This window comes from Macrotis lagotis, chromosome 7 (genome assembly GCF_037893015.1).
Source record: "Macrotis lagotis isolate mMagLag1 chromosome 7, bilby.v1.9.chrom.fasta, whole genome shotgun sequence".
Taxonomy (NCBI): domain Eukaryota; kingdom Metazoa; phylum Chordata; class Mammalia; order Peramelemorphia; family Peramelidae; genus Macrotis; species Macrotis lagotis.
Genome location: NC_133664.1, coordinates 184,849,322 through 184,864,972, shown reverse-complemented (window position 1 = coordinate 184,864,972; position 15,651 = coordinate 184,849,322). Strand labels below are relative to the sequence as shown.

The 15,651-nt window shown below is 32.3% G+C and overlaps 1 protein-coding gene across 1 annotated transcript in view; it reads right to left on the bottom strand.

The window, feature by feature from the left end:
• Window positions 1-15,651, bottom strand: part of ITPR2 (inositol 1,4,5-trisphosphate receptor type 2) — a 482,746-nt gene that overhangs the window by 84,346 nt on the left and 382,749 nt on the right. Inside the window, exons 48-50 of the mRNA XM_074195308.1 lie at window positions 14,306-14,481; window positions 6,852-7,016; window positions 5,697-5,892 (exon numbers count right to left, since the gene is read on the bottom strand). Coding sequence (XP_074051409.1) covers window positions 5,697-5,892; window positions 6,852-7,016; window positions 14,306-14,481 — 537 coding nt within the window. The remainder of the gene's footprint in view (window positions 1-5,696; window positions 5,893-6,851; window positions 7,017-14,305; window positions 14,482-15,651) is intronic.

Below are 15,651 nucleotides of genomic sequence, written 5' to 3'. Positions count from 1 at the left end.
TCTCCAAAGTTAATAATGAATGATTCTTTAATTTCCATTGAGTTTGGTAATTGTTGTTGTTTTCCTGCAAGTTTCATCCTTCTCTACCTAAATACTACATTATAACACTGTTGACCATGATCATCTAGATAGGCATTCCTTTCTGGTTTTTCATGACACTACTGTCTTCTAGTACTCTTCTAAATATCTTACTGCTACTTCCCAGTCTCTTTTGTTGACTCTTTATCCATGTCATGACTCCTAAAAATGGAAGTTTCTCAAGGATTTTTCCTAGACACTCTTGTCTTCTCTTTCTATGATGACTCTTAGTAATCTAAACCATTACTTAACAGTATAATTATTTCTATGTGAATGATTCACAAATCTATATATTCATCCTCAGTCTTGGACCAGAGTTTCAGTTCCACATTATAATTGCCTTTTAGATGTGTTCAAATTAGATGGCCCAGAAATACTTTAAACTCACATCCAAAACTAAAATAGCTTTTCTAAATCTCTCGCTTCCAAACATCCCTATTTCTGGTTAAGATACCATCACCCTTCCAGAATCCCAGATTCTGGCATTACCATTGGTTCCTCACTTTCCTTCAGCCCACATATCCAATTAGTTGCCAAATCTATTTCTACTTCCACAAATTCTCTTAAATCTAATTCCTTCTGTATACTCACACAGCATATAACTACCACATTATTTAAGGTAGCCCTCTAACAATTCTTGCTGTCTGTCTCTCCCTACTCCAGTCCTTCCTACACAGCTTCTCATTTTCTTTTTCTTAAGAATAGTTCCAACCATGTCACTCCTCTACTCAATCAACTCTTTCCAAACTCATTTGACACTATAATGATGTTTTCTACCTCATCTCACCCCCACACATAACCTTGTCTCCACATATTAATATAAGCTCCTTGCACACAGGAATTACTTCATTATTTTTGTAGCTTACCACAGTGCCTAAATGTAAGTGCTTTATTTATTGAATAATTAAAGTCTGAAAATTATTATATACATTCTGAGTTAATACTTTTAATATGTCTAAGCTGAACTATTGTTATAAATCAATATCATCTTGGTCTCACATATGCTTTGGTACAAATTTTCTCATTTCATTTAATAATAATGGCTTAGCTATTCAAGCTATTTGCATCTATTTTTCATTACCACCACTCAGTAAAAATTCATAAGTGATTTTGTAAACAAACTTGATTTTTTTCTTTCAATTGTATCATTTCATACCATACAATTACTAGATGATATTTTTATTCCTATAAAATTGTTCATATTCATAATCCATGCAAATACTTAAGTGGAGATGAGATGTCATTGATGTGAATACTCTACAAAGTTGCATATCAATCAACCATCTTGTCCTATGTGACTCTTGTACTTCCATTCAGTTCAGTATATTAGGAGAGGTTCCATTCAACATGCCAAGAAGCTTCTCCATTTCCTATTGATATCATGAGGGTATCTTGGCAACTTGTTTCTTTCTTTTTCTTCCTTCCTTTTCTCCATCTTTCTCTCCTCTTCTTTCTTTCCCTTCTTCCCTTTCTTCTTCACCTCCCTATGTCCTTCCTTCCTTTTTTTCCTTCTTTCTTCTTTTCCAATTATGTAAGGGTCCAGAGAAATTCTTGGTCCAGGCTACCAAAGAGGTTCATGAAACAAAAATGGTTTAAAAAACCCTTGGTCTAATTGTATGTCATATTCCTGACAATAAGCATTTTCCACTTAGTTATTTGTATATGTATGGTTAAACCAAATTCTTTTGATTGATTCTGGATCTTTTCCAGGAAATTCTGCAAAGTTCCAGGGCTTGATACAATCAACAAGATGTTGTGTCATCCACAAACTAAAAACACTAGGAGGGCCTCATCAACTATAAGCAATCCTTCCTCTATTTCAATTCTACACTGTCTCTCCTACATAATAGCAGTAAATAGCTTTGGCAAGCATATACCTCACCTGATATTAATGATCATGAAACAAGGCTATTTCCTTTCTAGAACAGAAGAATGAAGTCTGTTTAAAAATCCTGTCACATTCACACAAAAAGCATAGACATTTTAAATGTACCCTATCTGTATTTCTCAACCTCCTCCCACCTGAACTACTATAACTACTTATTCTGACAAGCAAGTGTTCCTCTTATCTGGCCCAGAGTCAGGCTTCCACATTCCTTCTGAGTCATTTCCAAACCATGCTACCATACTCATCCTCCCACATCCCCAACCTTCCTTATGCTTTATCTGCCTCCATTAGAATGTAACATTATTGGGAGTAAAGAGTACCATTAAATTCTTAATAAATGGTTTATCTATCACTCACTTATTCATTCATTCATTCATTCATTCATTCATTCAGCAGACCCTACATTGAATATGTAGACTTGATTAAGCTATAAATCTAAGAAGTTATTTGCATTTCCATTATTCTAGAGACCTTTAAGTAAATTTTAATTCATTGTTAGATTTAAAAAATACCATTTCTTCAGATCTAAACCATTGGAAAAATGTCACTTGCTCATGGTTAGGAGGAGCTTATATAATAAAAATGACAATTCTACTCAAATTAAATTATTTATTCACTGTCATACCTATTAAACTACCAAATAATTATTTTACCAAGCTAGAAAAAGGAGTAAAAAATTTCATCTGAAACAAATAAAAGGTCAAGGGAAAGGATGGGAAAAAAACATAGGAAGTTGGCCTAGCTCTACCAGATCTAAAACTATTCTATAAAGTAGAGTCATCAAAACTGCCTGGTAGTGGTTAAGAAATAAGAGTAATGGACCTCTGGATTAGGATAGGTTCAAAAGAAATAGTAGTAAATGACTAAGTAATCTACTGTTTGACAAACCCAAAGACATCCGTTTATGAGAGAAGAACTCACTATTTATAAACATTGTTGGGAAAACTGGAAAATAGTATGGCAAAAACTAGACAAAGACCCACATCTCACACCCTATACCAAATTAAGATCAAAATGGGTACAGGATTTAGACATAAAGTGTCACATCATAGATAAATTAATAGACTAAGAAATACTCTATCAGATCTATGGAAAGGGAAGAAATTTATGACAAAGCAAGGAATACAATATAAATTGCAAAATGGATGATTTTTGCTAAATTAAATTTAAAATTTTTTGCAATAATAAAATCAATGATACCAAAATTAGGAGGAAAAACAGAAAGCTGGGAAACAATTTTCACAGTTAGGGATTCTGATAAAGGTATCATTTACAAAATATATAGAGAATTGCATCAAATTAATAAGGTTACAACTCATTCCCCAATTGATAAATGGTAAAAGAATATGAAGACACAGTTTTCAAATGAAGAGATTAAAACTATATATAATCATATAAAAAATGCTCCAAATCATTATTGATGCAAACTAAAAACATCTATGACATATCACCTCACATCTATCAGATTGGCTAAAATGACAAAAAGAGAAAATGATCAATGTTGGAGAGGTGTGGGAGGATTCGAACACTAATGTATTGCTAGTGGAGTTGTGAAGTGATCCTGGAGAGAAATATAGAACTATACCCAAAGAACAATAAAACTGATCATACCCTTTGACCCAGCAATTCCAATACTAGACCCATATCCAGAAGAAATCATAAAAAATGAGAAAAGTCCTACATGTCCTAAAATATTCATAATAGCTCTCATTGTAGTGATAAAGAATTAGAAATTGAGGGGATGTTCATCCACTGTGGAATGGTTGAAGAAGTTATGGTATATGAATATTATGGAATACTATTGTTCTATAAGAAACCATACATAAATGGTCAGACTAGAGAAGTGTGGAAGGAATTACAGGATCTGATGTTAAAGGAAGGGAGTAGAACCAAGAAAACAATGATGGATGCAGCTTCTCTCAGCAGTTCTAAGAGCTAGGACAACCCTATTAGACCAACCATGGATAATGTTATCCCCATTCAGAGGAAGAAAAACAAAACAAAACCAAAAAGGAAAAAATCCTTTAGAATCCAATGAACAGTACACTCGCTTTTTTAAAAAATTTCTCTTATTTATTTCTTTTCCGTAATCCTAATTCCTCTTTTCAAAAAAATGACTAATCTGTAAACATTTATAATTTTACAAATGCATATGTACAATATTCACTTGCTTGTTTGTCTCTGAGAGTCGGGGGTGGGAAGGAAGGGCAGAAGGAAATTATATAACTTAAAAAATGCAAATGCATATGGATGAATGTTGAAAAACTTTTATAACATGCATCTGGAAATATAAAATATCAATTAAAAAAGTCTTTTAGGTCAATTTTTTTCTTCAAATAAATGCAGGAGATTTGGAAGGCAATAGTCAACCAGTCATTAATTTAATAAACATTTATTATTGTGTATGTGTTAGGCCCTATGCCAGGTACAAGGGATACAGAGACAAAAATAACAACAAAAATTACCTCATTCCTCCTTCTTAGGATCTTTTATTGGTTCTTATCCACATTAAGCTCACCAACCAGAAATGTTCCAAAAGTCTCTGATTCCGCTTCTTCATTACTATTTTACTTGGTGATTTCCCATGCATAAACTTATTATCTTTATTTAGATGATTCCCTAATCCTTATACTGAATTCAAATCTAGTATCTCCAACTGCCTATTTAGACATCTTCCTCCTCTTCCTCATCATCATAATTAACTTTAAGGTTTGCAGAAAACTTTACATATATTAACCTACCTGAGCCCCACAACAACCCAATGAGGTAGTTGATATATCCATCTTTTGCAGATGAGGAAAATCAAGTCATAAAGAGATTAATTGGCTGCCCAGGGTCACATAGCTAACAAATAACTAAGACACTTACTAGATAAACTCACTCTGTCCAAAATAAAACTAATCATCCTTTCTCCCAAACCTTCTTCTCTTCCCTACTTCCTTATTGAGGATACCACCATTCTCCCAGTCACTGAGATACAACTCTCAATGTCATCCTTGACATCTCTCTCACACTCATTTCTCACACTAATAAAATACTCAGTTGTATTGTCAAGTTTTTCTACTTTCACAATATTAGGTTCTCACATTTGGCCTACAGCAATAACCTTCCCTATCTCATCCCTCCCCACTCCAAACCCACTCTCTACTGAGTTGCCAATGTAATTTTCCCTATATGTAAGTCTGACCACATCACCAATGGTTCCTTTCCTATTACTTTCAGTTAACAATATGAAATGCTTTGCTTGACATTAAAATCCCTTCACAACATTGCCTCTTCCTGCTTTTCTAATCTTCTTATACATCATTCTCTTGGTTGAAGATGATTCAGCAACACTAGCTTTGGTACTATTCCTTGAATATGACCCTTACTCAAAACTTCTGAAGCTGAGGCAGCTTTACTTCTTCTGGACTCAAAGTCTAGGACCCCAGCCTCAGTGTCCTCTACCTACATCTGCCTTCTCTCCATTTCTCTCATTTTCCCTGTCTCTCTGACTCTCTCGGTTTCTCCCTCACTTTTTTCCACCTTCTTTCTCTCTCTGTCTTTCACTTTCCTCCTCTCTCTCATTATGTTCATACAGAGAGGCAGAGTCTCTCATGTCAGCAGTCTTTTAGCAGTGAATAGATCCATGTTTCCAGAGAAATAAAAAACAAAAATTTGCCCATTAGCTTTTACTACAGAGGAGTAATATTCTTCCATCAAAACAGTGATTTAGTGGTAAAAGAAATACCTGTAATAGGTGTTCTGTTTTTCAGCCTATCCACCTCCATAATAAAGTCATCTTTCAAAAACAGGAATCCAATAATGGAGAACAAGTAGACGAGGATGAGAGCGAGGACTGCAGTCAGAATAATGGAGCGACCATTTCGGGTGACACTCTTTATAACATTGAGTAAAGTCTCCTCTCTGTACACCAAATCAAAAAGCTAAAAATGTAGTAGAATAAGAGAGGAATAAATAAACATGAGAACAGCAAACAAATAGTAGGTGGAAATCATCCTAGTTAATCAAAGAAAAAATATTGATCCAAAATATCTTATATATGAAAGAGTATAAGAAATTTTAATATTTCCCTTAAGAATAAATCTAATAAAACTCAAGATAATATACTATATTGTCTGATAAACAATCTAGTAAACTGAGAAAGAACATACAAACTCTAATAATCCCAATTTTGAATTTAATTAAATAATACCTAAGCAAAAGATTATTCTTAAATGTTATTATGTATACTTATGTTTTATAAAGGAGAGAGTGCATGCCAGAGTATATAGAAATTAAAGATAATTAGCAAGTTCATTCATTATGATTTTGTAAATTTTCTACCAGTTTTTAAAATGATATCTTCATGGTTATTCAAAAACTTTAGACAAAGATTCAAGTTAGTTTGTAAAATACAAATAATCTTCCTTTCAAAGTTCTATATCTTTTGTTCTATCATAGAATTCCTTTAAATGAAAAAGAGAATATGAATTTGGCATTAAATTCAATTCAAACAATTATTTAGCACATACTGTAAATCACTGTGCTAATGCAATTGAATACAAAGACAAATCACGCATCAGATAAATTCAGCACAGAAAGATAAACTACTTTATTGCTTTTTAGAATAGTTGCAATTTATACAGAAGAAAAAGACCTTATTGATAATAAGAGTTCCTATTTTTGTTCTATAAGTTTCCATTATTTGGATGAACTGATAGACCCCTTCAAGAAAATAGAAAAAGAAATTGATAACTATATGTACATGAAATATATATATATATATATATATATATATATATATATATATGGAGATAGGCATGCTTCTATATACATCTATATCATATGCACAAATATAAGAAAGAGAGAGTATTACTGTCTTTTTTTTTACAGAGCTACTCACCAAGAAACTGTAGAAAAACTCATGAACAAAAAGTCCCAGCATGCAGACCAAAACATATGCTACATGGTAGAGAAAGGCCATGTCCATGATAACTGCTCGGTACCCACGAGTGAATGTTCCACGATTTCCAACAAAACTCACCAGAAATACTATTTTATTACAAAGCTAAAAGGGAGAAAAAAAGTAAGATCCATTGCATTCTAATACAACTTCACATAAATAGAAGGATATTGCCAAAAGTAATTCATCATTTAATTATGCTATCATTTTATTTTCTTATTTCTCATCATATGACTTCTTAAACAATGCTTACAACATAACTCTATTGACACATACTATATATTTGTATATTGGGCTTGCAATAAACTCCAAGGAATTGCCTAATTTTTTATTCTAGAATTTTATTATACTGAAAGTTGTTTTCAATAAATAAGTACAATAGTACATTATTTGGAACTTTAAAAATCCATGTACTTGTATACCAGAGGTATTAAATAAAGGTTCATTGACAGACAGTTCTAGTGCCCTACAAAACAGTAAAATACCTATTCATTGAATGATTACAGAATAAATACAGAATATTAGTGAAATTTATGGAAAAGATTGTCTTCTCCTTGAAAACTTCTTTGATCCTTTCAGATAGAAATCATTTCTCCCTCCTTGTGTTTGATTTAGCTCTTTCTTTAAATACATATCCTTTTATTAACATATACATCTCCAACTCCCTCCCACCCCTATTATATGCCAAGCTACTTAGAAGAAAGAAGTGTATTGGTTTTCATCTTTGAATAATAAAAAATAGCATTTCTAGAATAATTTATCATTTTTGAATCACCTTATAGATATTATCTCATTCTATCTTCACAACAATTCTGGGAGGTAGGTGCTGTTATTATCTCCATTGAAATGAGAAAATTGTGGCGGAAGATAGCAGTAAAGTAACTTGCTCAACATACTTGCCAAGAAGTACCTGGAGACGAGATCCAATGCTATCCATTGCCTAAATCTTTTGTTACCAATCAACAAACATGGGACAAGCACTGTACTAAGTAATAGGGATGCAAAGATAGAAAGGAAATTGCCCCATGCTCCAGGAGTTTATGTTCTAACAGGGGAAACAACATATAAAGATTCAGTTAAACATCATTTAACCCAATTCAATTTAACATTCATTAAATACCTACCATGTGCAATGAGAGAGGCAGAGTGAATAGAAGACAAGGCTTTGGAGTCAGAAAAGCTTTTCTTGGCTTCTGTGTCTGACACTCACTAGCTTAAATTCTAAGGAACTCAAACAGTCTTCTGAGATTATTAATTACAGATGAGTTATCAATCTTTATTAGTTGAGAAAGTTTCCAAACTGAATGTTTCACATATATAAATCAAAGTTCTGAACCCCCACTTCTCTAACTCCCAAGTCCCACAGAAAAATAGACAAGGTGGAGTGACTAATACTTTCTAGAAGTGGTTAAATTTTGAATACTTTTGTTAACAGTAATATGTAGTTGATCTTTGTGATCCTATGCCATTTCCTCCCTCAGTGGATTAAAGCAAACAGAGGTTAAGTGACTTGCTCAGGGTCATATAGCTAGTAAGTGTCTGAATCCACATTTGAACTCAGGTCTTCCTGACCCCTGGCCTAGAACTCTATTCAATAAGCTACTAGCTGCTCTGTTAACACTATATTGCTATATAATTATTGGTATCACCAGCACTACTATTATTGATATTAAGTGTAATACCTATTATTCATTTCCCAGTGCCCATTTCTCAGGAATCATTTGCAATAGGAAGGCCAAAATATTTTTAGAACAGCAATAATAGTCATTTCTACAAACTGACATGATAGTTCACAAACATCTCTTCCATGACCAGGGCAAAGAAGTATAACTCCCTCTTTTCCTACCTCTCTTATACAACTATTCCTTCAAGATTTCTTTTGGTATTTTGTTGGGGTTTTTTTGCAAGGAAATGGGGTTAAGTGATTTGCCCAAGGTCACACAGCTAAGAAAGTATTAAGAGTCTGAGGCCAGATTTGAACTCAGGGCTCATGGGCTGGTACTCTATCCACTGTGCCACCTAGCTGCCCCCATTTTGGTATTTTTGTCACAAGCATGAACTAAGGAGAGAAAGTCAAGGTGAAACAAAATTTTTATAAAATTCCAAAAACTCTTCTAAATCAAGGGACAAAAATTGCTAATTAAATTTTCTTATAATCAATAAATTAGTTTTATTGGATTAATTATATATTTGAGATAAGTTTTATTATTTTGAAGTCCTTTGCAAGGTGTTTAGTACATTTTTTTGTCAATTTATAGGATTCATAAAAGAAATAGTAGTGGAAATAATAATGAAATGAGAATGAGGAGATTTAGTTTCTAATTCCAGCTTTGTTTCTCGGGTATATGTTTCTTTTAATAAGTTGATTGAGTTTCCTGAGCCTTTTTACTGTTCTCTACAAAATAATGAGGACTATAATTTTTAAGGTTTCTAACAGGGTCTAAATTCATCTTTTTTTCTATGGCATGTTCAGCAATGGCAGGAAATTTTGAAGTTTCTTAAGGGTATAATGCTATTTTCTCAGTAGACATTCTTTGAGCAATCTGTATTAAGAGTAAGAACCTAAATTAATGAGTATATCTGTATAAGGAGGAATCACTGAAGTATTTCTTTTCACTATTCAGTACGTTGAGATTTAGACAAATATTCAGAGAGAAATCACAAAATATGTATTAATTCCTCAACCAAGTTTATACAAACAACAAAAGCTGGAGAAAATAAAAGCTCTGTATATAACTTGTGAAATATGAGATCCTACAAAAGATGAAGAATAGTTGTTTTTAATCAGCAATGCAAGTAAATCAGTATATGAGTCTTTGAACAAATAACTACATGCATTACTCTAATCCTCTCCTAGGGTCCTCCAGTGTCCTTGTGGCCTGGAGGTTAGCCCTATATACAATTCACAAATAAAGCAACAGTGAAGACCTCAGCTTTCTAGACATCTACTGTAACTTTCTTTGTGAAAAGCTAACAAAGATCTGACAATACTTTTATGTCATTTTAGTCTTTAAACAGTGAGAGAAACTACCAATCTGGACCAGAATTTAAATAATATTAAGGACAAATCTACTGGGATAGAAATGATCATACCATCTTAAAACCTGTGATAAAGAAGTGAGGAGGAAAACTGGTATAATATGACATTTGCTCTGAATTCAAGGAAAGTGTTCAAATAATTAAAAGAAAAGATAGATAGGACTCAAAAGGCCTAAAATTATACAATGGAGCCTTCCTCAAGTTGCCTAGTTATATTTACAAAAACAAAATTCTGAACACATAAATAATTTAATCTTTGGAAAAAGAACAAGTTGTGGCAAAAAAATTTTTAAATAAAAAACACACGAAAGATGGAGGTATGGACAGATAACTGATGATGATTAAAAAAAGAATGTCATGGTCCTGATAAGATTAATGTAAGAATGATAAAGCCTACAATGAGCTAAAATTGGTGATGAATACAAAAGATAACAAAAAAGGAGGCTTTTAAAACATGTTAAGGATTTAATTATGTGAGAATGTCTTCTAGTTTCATATGGACCTAAAATAAAGCTATTTTCTTCATAAATTTTTGCATTTAAATCAATGGATATTATTTAGTCAAGTCTCTTGAAATTACTCATATAAAATTTTAGAATTTTTTTAAAAGGAAGAGAATTTCTAATTATAAGTCTTATGGGAGGTAGGGTCAAGGGGGGAATAATATTTCAGAAGGTTAACATGAAAATAAAAAATAATAATTTGGGCAGCTAGGTGATGCAGTGGATAGACCACCAGTCCTGGAGTCAGTAGGACCTGAGTTCAAAACCAACTTCAGACACTTAATAATTGCCTAGCTGTGTAACCTTGGGCAAATCATTTAACCCCATTGCCTTAAAATAAAATTTTAAAAAAATTTAAAAAAGAAAATTAAAGGTAATAATAAAACATCAATGCAGCAATAAAACTAAAAAAACTGACTTGCAGAGTAAGAAATAAAAAGAATTTCATGGTTGACCATTTTAAACCACTATATACCTCTTGGATTCCACATTCAATGATAATAGTATGTAAGTCAACCATTTAACTTTCAGAAGTCTGTAAAGAAGATAGCAATAAAAGAAGCATCAGAAGAGAAGCAATTGCTGATAGGGCTAGTTTAGAGATGGGACCAACTAAACAACTTCAAATGCCAAAAATTATAGCCTTGGTATGCTTTATTTACCTTCTCTTCAGCTCCTTTTCTAAAAAAAAAAATGTGACTGTATGGATTTTGTTTGACACTATGGCTATTTCAGGGCTTTATTAATTCAATCATATTAGGCTCATAAAATTCGATTGTTCTCTTTATTATAAAATTAATAATTTTATTTTATATCTATGTAACAATTCACAATTTTTCCAAGTATTCTGATATCTCACCTTCTTAATCTTTACAACAGCTCATTATATAGGCAGGGCAAATATTATTATCCCCAATTTGTAGATAAGGGAACTAAATTTTCTTATTTCAAGAAAGGAGAAATGATTTACCTAATGTCAATTAGTAAGTTTGCAGGCAATAGAGATCAGATATTATAATTGCCTGTTCAATGTTTTTTTCCAATTACAATATATTATGATATTTCTAGTCTGCTATTGAAAACTTCTCACATTTATTCTTCTTTTCATAAACTAGCAAAAATTATACAATGATGTTAAACTCTTAAAATTTATTAGCCTATAGTTTCATTTACAAGAAATAATAGCAAATTTTTAATTTATACTTTTATATATCATATATCAATAAAATAATTTTATGACTAAATTACAGCTTTAAGGCTATAAGAGAACTAAAAAAATATAAGCATTATACATACAATTTTCCTAAAATTTCACATTTTCCCTGCCTCCCCATGGAAAAGTATTTTCCATGACTAGAAAGTTGTCAGTAATATAACATTTTTTAATTTAACAAGGTCTTACTCTAACTGTTTAATAGTTAATGTTAGGGGCGGCTAGGTGGCGCAGTGGATAAAGCACCAGCCCTGGAGTCAGGAGTACCTGGGTTCAAATCTGATCTCAGACACTTAATAATTACCTAGCTGTGTGGCCTTGGGCAAGCCACTTAACCCCATTTGCCTTGCAAAAAAAAAAAACAACTAAAAAAATAGTTAATGTTAGAAATCTGAAAATTATCTTTAACACTTGCCTTTCCCCTGTTTGTAGTATTTAGTGACCAATCCCTGTATATCCTGTCTCTCCCTTATTGCCCTTCTATCTATTTCCATCAACACTGACCATCCAAGGGGACCTCAGTCTGCAGCAATTTTAATAATCAGGATTTCATTCTTTATTTCTCCTCTATCCACTTCTGTCTTTTAAATGGCTGCTAGAGCAACTTCCTCATGCAGTTATCTTATCATACCACATCACTACTCAAAATTAAGTTATTCTCTATCAAATAAAATTGAAATTTCTTTTGTCAATGCTCAATGCCTTCCAGAACATGCTATTCTTCTAGCCTTACCTTATTAATTTTCTGGATCACTCTTCAGTCCTATGGAACTGAACCACCTTTGACTTTCTAAACAGGTTCTCCTACCTTTGTGCATTTGCTTAGCTTCTAATGTGTTAATTCCTCATTTTTGCATACAAAGTTATTATGAATTCTTCAAAGCCCAACTCATATACTATAGCTCTTCATAAATCTTCCATGATCCCTTTGTTTGATAAAGACCATGTCCTATCAGACCACATGTAGTATTTTGTCCTCAAAATTTCCAATGCATTTATTATATAATATTGAATATCACAATTATCTAATTTTGTCTTATGTTTATATATGATGAACAAAGGTAAAAGTCATTTTTTCATCTAAAATTCAAATCTTCCCCAGAATCTAAAACAGTTTTAGACTTCCTGGATATTTTTAAATGTATGAAAAATAGTAGTAGAGTGAAACCTGAAAAGAATCACCATTAATTATTATTTCCCTTTTCCTAAGTGGGAAAATGTATTTCTAATTTTGAAAAGCAAATGAACAAGCAAACTAAATCATAAAGTAAAATACCTATTAGAGCTTTAAACATGTGCTAAGACTTTTGGGTCATCCTATACATTAATATTCATTAAACTCATCCTTTAAATTAGTGTAACTTATAAAAAGTGATAATAGTCCAGTAATGACCATGATCAACCTTGATGACTGATATCAAAAACCCCAAGCTAGTTTCAGAAATAATTTACTCCTACTTAGTTCTAAAAAATGCTACTCAGGATAAGATCTCTATGTTGTAAAAGTCTAGATGACAAAATGAAAAGCTCTTCCAAAAGGCTAGCAGTGGAATGAGATCAAAGATGGATTATGTTGTACCAAAGGATGGGTCACATAGCATGAATGATAGATAACAGCTAAAATGAGACCTCATGGAAACACAAACTACTGGGGATGCCAAAAGTTTGGTCCAGTTCTTCACGTAGAGATAGTTAGCATGGGATTATTGGTGGTATAGTAGATAAAGCAGTAAATCTAGAGTTTCAGATACTTACTAGCAAGTGTGACTTTGGGCTAGTCACTTAATCTCTAATTTGCCTTGATTTCCTTAAGTGCAAAATGAGGATAATAACAGCACTTATCTCATGCAGTTGTTGTGAACAATTGAGCTACTATTTGTAAAAAGTCTTAGAAAAGTGCCTGTCAAATGTAGGTGCCATAATGTGTTTATTCCCTTAATCCTCTCTTCTGTTATTAGGTAATTTTATGCTTGAATAATACTGAATTACACTAACCTAAGTGAATGATGATATATTAATTAATACTGTATAAAGTCTTTATCACTAAGAAATGGAGAATAAATTATTCTGATGATGGATTAAATGTTCTCGTTAAGTATGAGATATACCATACAAGATACATTATGTCTGTGCTTATAGACCAAAAATTAATAGAGAATTGGGAACCACTTTATAGAGTTAGGACCATGGGTCATTCAGTCCAGGCCTTGGTAACCAAAAATAACCACAAAGGACTTGTTTTGAGAATACAAGGGAATTTCTCTTAGATATTTTAGATACGAATGCCAATACTCTGGAAGAGTTCCAGAAGTTTGTTTCCCATTATGCAAAGCAGTTAGAAATTCATCTTCTCAAATTTCATCTTCAGTTTTCCTAGAGAATTCTAAACCACATAATTTGTAAATTAATTTATAATTAGTTAAATTATAACCTTTTCTTACCATACAGTAAAATATAATAATATCAAACCCTAAAACTAGAATGCAAATAATTGAATGTTTTTTTTAAAACTTTTTCTTTCCAGTTCTATGGGTTACAGATGAATAGAAGTTCATCCTATGTATACATACCAAAGCATATGTTTGCATTTTTACAACAATACTTGCTTAATTTAGAACATTGTAAGTTTAAGTACTTACATTAGCAGCCCCAAGAAGTATCAACGTAGGCCCAAGTCCTATGGTATATATAGATCTGAGCATTATGGACACAAGAAATGGTCTAATACCAAAAGGTTTGGGGAAGAAAAAGAGCGTAGAGGTACAAACTGCAACTGCTATCCAGAGGAGGATGGAGAACAAGGGAGAAAGTGTACCTGTAGGATAGAAAATGCTTCTTTAAACAAAGAAACAAGATGATACTATTTCATTTACTGTCCCATTTTTAATAAATCAGGTTGAATCAAACCCTAGAACACTTTCATAATAATTTCAATCAATATTCTATATTAAAAAATAAACTTTTTAAAGAACAATTCCCATTCTTAAATTTATAAGAAAACATAATTAATTCCATGCTGCTAACATTCATTGGTTAATGAAGTTTCTCTTAGGTCTAAGAATTGCTCAAATGAGACATTTTGATTCTCTATAAGAATGATTTGCTAAATCTTCCTGCTAGGAGTATCTCATTAGAAGGTTTAATTTCAATCTCATGATTGTATGTAATCCATCTGATATGTGCTATTATGATCATATCTTTTTTCTCTAACTATGAAACATAATTACAGGTGGCAAAGGAGGACCCACAGGACAGAATCTGTGAGGAGGATCTAATATTGGTGAATACACCTGATCCAATTTAAGCCCTGACAGAACAATGAGATATTTTACCAAGAAGACTAAAAGACTCAGCTAATTTAAAAAAAAAATGCCACAAACTAATTTTATATTGTTAGTGTCTTTCCTAAATAGTATTTGGTATATATTTTTCCTTTGAAATCAGTGTAATCAGTTTAAAAAAGTTTGAGTATATGAAATACATTGATGTATTAATGCAAGAGAACTCCCTCTGATTGCAGAAATCCATTAAGGAACAACATTTATACTTCAGATGTATGACTATAAGTTGCGAAAATCAATTGAAAACAAGAAATTTGAATCCTTGTGCTTGTTTTTTTCCCTTTGGCAAAGGTCTTATCACCATTCTAATCTCTCTTGGCTATGCCTCTGCTTAGGTTTTAAAATCCTTGTTTCTACAAAGCTAAGTGCTGTAAACGTTTGTACTGTCATTGAAATCTCGGCATTATCAGGGTTTCTGACACCAATTTGGAAGTGAATTTTGACACTTCCAGGTGGTAAGAAGAACTTTGTTGATTATAAAATAATACAATGAATTAACAGCAGCAGTTTTGATTTTTAAAGTTATGTTTTAAATTATTTTAGTTATGTAAGGAAACAGAATAACTTCCTGGGACTTGAATCTCTCTAATGCATTCCACAGAACAGATGCAAGATGGGACGAGGGAGCTGTCTTTCCCAAAAAA